We start from the raw sequence: 7,004 nt of genomic DNA, 5'->3' as shown, positions 1-7,004 counted from the left end.
CAAGATTGAAGGGGGATCCAAATTTCCTTTGTCCTTTGTCCACGGGTTTTCTTCTATGATGGACATTGAAAGATCGAGGATGTCGCCTAGAGGGGGATGAATAGGCGCTTTAAAATAATTACGGTTTAGGCTAGAAACAAATGCGGAATAAACCTAGCGGTTAATTTGTCATGCACAAAACCTACAACAACTAGGCTCACCTATGTGCACCAACAACTTATGCTAAGCAAGATAGACAACTAAGTGATAGCAAGGTATATGACAAGAAACAATATGGCTATCACAAAGTAAAGTGCATAAGTAAAGGGCTCGGGTAAGAGATAACCGAGGCACGCGGAGACGACGATGTATCCCGAAGTTCACACCCTTGCAGATGGTAATCTCCGTTTGGAGCGGTGTGGAGGCACAATGCTCCCCAAGAAGCCACTAGGGCCACCGTAATCTCCTCACGCCCTCGCACAATGCAAGATGCCGTGATTCCACTAAGGGACCCTTGAGGGCGGTCACCGAACCCGTACAAATGGCAACCCTTGGGGGCGGTCACCGAACCCGTACACTTTGGCAACCCTTGGGGACGGTCACCGGTACCCGTCAAATTGCTCGGGGCGATCTCCACAACCTAATTGGAGACCCCGACGCTTGCCCGGAGCTTTACACCACAATGATTGAGCTCCGAACCCCACCAACCGTCTAGGGCGCCCAAGCACCCAAGAGGAACAAGCTCAAGCGTACCAAGCACCCAAGAGTAATAAGCTTCTCAACTTGTAACTTCCACGTATCACCGTGGAGAACTCAAACCGATGCACAAATGCAATGGCAAGGGCACACGGAGTGCCCAAGTCCTTCTCTCTCAAATCCCACTGAAGCAACTAATGCTAGGTAGGAAAATGAGAGGAAGAACAAGAAGGAGAACACCAAGAACTCCAAGATCTAGATCCAAGGGGTTCCCCTCACATAGAGGAGAAAGTGATTGGTGGAAATGTGGATCTAGATCTCCTCTCTCTTTTCCCTCAAAAACTAGCAAGAATCCATGGAGGGATTGAGAGTTAGCAAGCTCGAAGAAGGTCAACAATGGGAGAAGAACACGAGCTCAAGAGATAAGGTTGAATGGGGAAGAAGACCCCCTTTTATAGGAGCTCCCGAATCCAACCGTTATGTGCTCAGTTCGCGCACGAGCGGTACTACCGCTCAGGGGAGCGGGCGGCGGTAGAACATAGAGAGCAGAGCAAAACAGAGGGCGAGGCAGAGCCGTATGAGCGGCACTACCGCTGGAGCCAGCGGTACTACCGTTGGCCGCAGCGGTACTGCCGCTTGGCCCAGTGGTACTAGGGGCGGTGGTAGCTGCGGTACTACCGCACACGAGCGGTACTACCGCTCCTACTGCTACTACTACTGCCGTTGAACCCGACACGAGAAAACCACTCAAGTTGAGGCGGTACCAGCGCGGAACCGGAGCCGTACTACCGCTTATGGCCATAGGCAGTACTACCGCTGTGGGACGGCGGTACTACCGCTTGTGGCGATACGCGGTACTGCTGCTCCGGTCCAGCGGTACTACCGCTGGCGCCAACCTTATGCCAAGTCCACGAAAACAAGTACACTCCAAGGAAGACCAGAACTGCCATAACTTCTACAAATGAGCTCCGAATTGAGCAAACTCAAGCTTGTTGGAAACAAGACGACGAGTAGCATCAAAACAGGGGAGGTATGCCTAACAAATGGAGGAGTGAAACCTCCAACAGAGAAGAACAGACATAACCTCCAACATCGAAAACATCATAGAAGATGCAAGTGAACTCCGTTTTTGATGAACTCGAGCTTGTCAACAAGATGACCAAAAGCTCCAAAACTCACAAAGAGAAGCAAACAAGAACCAAGAAAGATGATGCAAGGATGCAATGGTTTGAGCTCTCTACGAATGATACGATCAAGCTACTCATCGAGAGCCCCCCTTGATAGTACGGCAAACGATCCTATAACCCGGTCTCCCAACTACCACCATGAGACCGGTAAAATAGAAAACCTATCAAGGGCAAACCTTTGCCTTGCACATGATCCACTTGAGCTAGATGATGATTATCTTCTCCTCCTCAAGATGGACCACCTTTCTTGATTGCGTTGGGTCGATGGAGACTAGATGATTGCTCCCTCATACTCCACTATGGGTGAGCCACTCTTCAGCACATCTTCACAAGTCCATTGACACCACAATGGACGGCAAGCTTCAAGCACTTGATCTCTTCATGATGCTCCGCTTGAACTTGCACACCGCAAACTTGATGACGACCATCGCTTGATGTCGTTCTCCATGGGTTGTATAATATCTTCCTCTTGACGCTAGCCCATGGAAACATACCTAACCCCACATAGAACTCTCACGTAGACCATGGGTTAGTACACAAAGCATAAAGGACAATGCTTACCTTACCATGCGATCACGTGATCCCTCTCGGTACATCTTCTACGCTTTGTGTGTTGATCAACTTGATTCACTCTTTGACTTAGTCTTGATCAAGCTTGAATCTTTCCATCTCTCTTCATTTGGATGATGTCTTGAAGGTAAACATGAATGATCACACAATCTTCTTCTTCAAGACATGCTTGCAATAAGCTCAACACTCACAAGACCAATCTTTGGATAATTCCTTTATAGCACCTTGGTCATCACAAACTCTCCTTGAAACCAACAAATGGATTCCAAGAAAAGCCTATGGACAAACCCTTCAAATATAACTCAAGGCAACCATTAGTCCATAAAGATTGTCATCAATTACCAAAACCAAACATGGGGGCACCGCATGTTCTTTCAGACATACATCCTGCAAATCACCGTGTTCAAATTTGGCACTTTTCCGGGTTCATTTACCATATTTATGGGATTATGTGCATTTCCCAGGCATTAATGTACATAATTCAAGTTCAAACAATTGGTGCATGAAAGGGTGCACAAGAACGGCCTGGAAAACCATGCTCGTGCCATCTAGTAAATTCTCATGCTTTTTACAAGGAATAGATAGATATTTCGATGAAATATGTGGCAATAGTCAACCGCAAACATTTGTTTATTGGGTTTTCAACTATAAAAAATGAAATAAATTCTTGAAAAACATGACGCCTGGCATGGTGTGCCATGGTATGACCTCACCATGCCCTGGTAAAAATTTGAGAAGGTTTGGCTTATGTCGTCATGTACGCCCTTCATAAATCGAACCATCACCAAAGAAGTTTCATGCTTTCAAGAGGGAAATCACCAAGATTGAAGGGGAATCCAAATTTTCTTCGTTCTTTGCCCTAGAGTTTTTTTCTACGACGAACATACACCCTGCAAATCACCGTGTTCAAATTTGGCATTTTTCCGGGCTCATTTACCATATTTAGGGGATTATGTGCATTTTCTAGGAATTTAGCGCATATAAATCCAATCCAGCTACAGCTGCACGGGTGTGATCTGAGGGACCTGGATTGCCGTTCGATCGCGATGCATCGTACGGTGCACACGCGAGATCCACGTGGCTGGGGTTCCGGCCAATCATAACGCAACACACAATAGGCTCAGCGCACACTGTTTCCGGAAGCGACGGAGATGAACCGTGTGCGATAATGAACGAGCAAAATTGTAAGGGAAGCCAAATTTCTGTTGTCGTTTATGTGACGCCCCGAGACCGACGCTCCAATTGCCTTCCTTGTTTGGCGAGTCAGCTCTGTTATTTATTTTGTTGTTGCTTTCTTCATCGCATCATTCGCATTGCATCGGCACTCTGTTGCCGTCATTGTTTTTCAAACTTGCATCCGCTCGTAGTTGCCGCGTCCCCCCTTGCGTTCGTTGACCATTCTGAGCCTAACCGGATTTTCGATTCTCTCTTGTCTGACCGTTTGACCCTCTCTGCACAACCACCGAACCCCTCCTTGCGCAGTGCATAGACCCCTCTCGCGCGTCCGGAACCTCCCCGAACCCGACCCGGGTTGTTGTCACTGTTGGATTCGGATCATCCCCAAACATCTACAAAACATCTCCGTTTTCTTATTTGGACTCCCTACCTATTATTTTCTCGATCGTCCGATTTTAATCGAAGGGTCCGATTACCCCTAACCAAAACCCTCTTGCTATTTAAACCGTCCATCCCTAGCCCTAGTCTGTCCTATCTCCACCAAATCCCCACGCCGCCGCCACTCTCTCCCTTGGTTTCAGCGCCGAGCCAACCACCATCCATCTCCGACCTCCTCCCGTGTTTTCCGGCCATGAGCAGGAGCCCCTACCTCGCACCTCCTGCGGGCCTCCTCACCTGCAAGCAGCCGGAGCAGCAGCTCCCCGTCGCCGGAGGAACCTCGCCTCTGCCTTTTCTTCCTTTCCTGTTTCTCTCTTCTCCCTCTCACATCTCTCGCTCTCTGCAACAGGAACATCATGGAGCCCCGCAGCAGACGCTCGCCGTTGCCGCTGCTCGCCCCGCGTCCCCAAGCACCTCTCCTCTCGTTCCTGCAACGAACCCAACCTCCTCTGCCTCGTCCCCGCGCGCCTACAATCCGTCTACCGAGACCCCGAGCAGGAGCGCTCGGTTCTCCTCCGCCCGCTGGCCGCACCTCTCCTCCTTCCGTGCGCCTCACCTCGCGGAGTCCAGCCGCCGGACCAGCAGCGCCGCCCCGGCGCACCATGACGCCGAGCGCCAGTAGGAACCGAGCGCCCCCGAGCCCAGTCCCCGTGCTGCCTCTACAGCCGCCGCCGACCTCCTTCGCCTCGTCCGCGGCGCCCGAGCACCGCCTGGAGCCGCGACTCCCGTCGGACCTCCTCACTGCCCGAGGCTGCTGCCTCCCCGTCGTCTTCCTCTGCAGTCCGGCCGCCACCTCGCCGGAGTACGTCGTCCGCGTCGCCGCCTCGCTTCATCTCCGCCACGATCTGGTGCCATCGACCACCCCCGCGCCTCTGCCGCCCCGCCATGTTCCTGGAGCCATGGCGCCCGCTTGTCCTCTGCTTCGGGCGACAGGGAGATGCGCCTCCCCTGCCTCGCGCGTTGACCGAGCGCAGTGCCAGCGTGGCCAGCCTCCCAAGGCCCAAGCCAGCCGGCCTGCTGCCTCCAAGTTCCAGCGCTCCCTGCCCGGCCTCCTCCTCACCGACTGGGCTTAGCCCATGGTGAGCCACCCCAAGCCCAGCTCCCCAGCAGATTTCGGCCCGATCTGTTTTTTTACAGATCTGTGATTTTAGACATTATCCAGGAGTTACAGTTTTACAGAAAACCCCCGGTTGTTCATGCATTAATAATTAATTAACCGTGCATCTTTTGTAAATAATTTATATATGTAAAATGCTCAGAAATTTGTGTAGTTTAATATTATGCCACTTTCACCCATGTTAAAATTGTTTAAAACTCTGTTTGATTAAATTTGCTCAAATAACTTGCTAAAATGATTTAATTCATAACTAAATAACCGTAACTCGGATTTTAATAAATTATATATGTAAATGGGGTAGAAAAATGCACAGATTTACATGGTGCACTTCCTTTTGCTGTTCAACAATATTAAAATTGCGTTTATGGCAGAACAGTACCAATCCCAATATATGGACATGAGGATTTTCCGGAATTGTTGTTGTTTGTTTCCGGACTCATTTAACTTGCTTAAATAGGTAGTTTCCTTATGCTTCACCTCTTGCCATGGTTAACAACATTTAACATTGTTGGGTACATAAACGAGAGAGAACTAAATAATTGATGTGGTGTTTCGTCAATTTGCAACTCGTTGCATATTGAGCTCCACTTAATTTGTAGTGTTGTTTGTTGCACTTTGCCATGCCATGCTCATTAAACCGGTCATGCATCATATTTGTTTTTGCATCATGTCATGTGTATGTGGTGGTTGTTTACTATGTTGTTTGTTTCTTTCCGGGTTGCTTCTCTCGTTAGCTTCGGTTTCGTTCCGGAGTTGTGAGGATTCGTTCGACTACATCCGTTTGTCTTCTTCATGGACTCGTTCTTCTTCCTTGCGGGATCTCAGGCAAGATGACCATACCCTCGAAATCACTTCTATCTTTGCTTTGCTAGTTGCTCGTTCTATTGCCATGCTGCGCTACCTACCACTTGCTATATCATGCCTCCCTTATTACCATGTCAGCCCCTAACCTTTTAACCCTTCCTAGCAAACAGTTGTGTGGCTATGTTACCGCTTTGCTCAGCCCCTTCTTATAGTGTTGCTAGTTGCAGGTGAAGATGAAGATTGCTCCATGTTGGATTATGTTTATGTTGGGATATCACAATATCTCTTATATTATTAATGCATCTATATACTTGGTAAAGGGTGGAAGGCTCGGCCTTATGCCTGGTGTTTTGTTCCACTCTTGCCGCCCTAGTTTCCGTCATACCGGTGTTATGTTCCTTGATTTTGCGTTCCTTACGCGGTTGGGTGATTTATGGGACCCCCTTGACAGTTCGCTTTGAATAAAACTCCTCCAGCAAGGCCCAACCTTGGTTTTACCATTTGCCTACCTAAGCCTTTTTCCCTTGGGTTCTGCAGACTCAAGGGTCATCTTTATTTTAACCCCCGGGCCAGTTCTCCTTCGAGTGCTGGTCCAAACCGAGCGATGTCCGGCGCCCCCTGGGCAACCAGGGTCTATGCCAACCCGACGTCTTGCTCATCCGGTGTGCCCTGAGAATGAGATATGTGCAGCTCCTATCGGGATTTGTCGGCACATCTGGGCGGCTTTGCTGGTCTTGTTTTACCATTGTCGAAATGTCTTGTAACCGGGATTCCGAGACTGATCGGGTCTTCCCGGGAGAAGGAATATCCTTCGTTGACCGTGAGAGCTTATGATGGGCTAAGTTGGGACACCCCTGCAGGGTATTATCTTTCGAGAGCCGTGCCCGCGGTTATGTGGCAGATGGTAATTTGTTAATATCCGGTTGTAGAGAACTTGACACTTGACCTTAATTGAAACGCATCAACCGCGTGTGTAGCCGTGATGGTCTCTTCTCGGCGGAGTCCGGGAAGTGAACACGGTTTCTGGGTTATGTTTG

The 7,004-nt window shown here is 49.4% G+C and overlaps 1 protein-coding gene across 1 annotated transcript; it reads left to right on the top strand.

Annotated features, from left to right (window-relative positions):
• The first annotated feature begins 4,145 nt into the window (after positions 1-4,145).
• On the top strand, positions 4,146-5,986 carry LOC123166602 (vegetative cell wall protein gp1-like). Its single transcript, XM_044584413.1, has 2 exons — positions 4,146-5,125; positions 5,898-5,986. Exon 1 carries the CDS (start codon positions 4,403-4,405, stop codon positions 5,117-5,119), a length of 717 nt encoding a protein of 238 aa, XP_044440348.1. The 5' UTR covers positions 4,146-4,402; the 3' UTR covers positions 5,120-5,125; positions 5,898-5,986.
• The last annotated feature ends 1,018 nt before the right edge of the window (positions 5,987-7,004 follow it).

The sequence above is a fragment of the Triticum aestivum genome, chromosome 7D (assembly GCF_018294505.1).
Source record: "Triticum aestivum cultivar Chinese Spring chromosome 7D, IWGSC CS RefSeq v2.1, whole genome shotgun sequence".
Lineage (NCBI taxonomy): Eukaryota > Viridiplantae > Streptophyta > Magnoliopsida > Poales > Poaceae > Triticum > Triticum aestivum.
The sequence above is the reverse complement of the archived record's forward strand: the minus strand, read 5'-3'. Positions and strand labels throughout refer to the sequence as shown.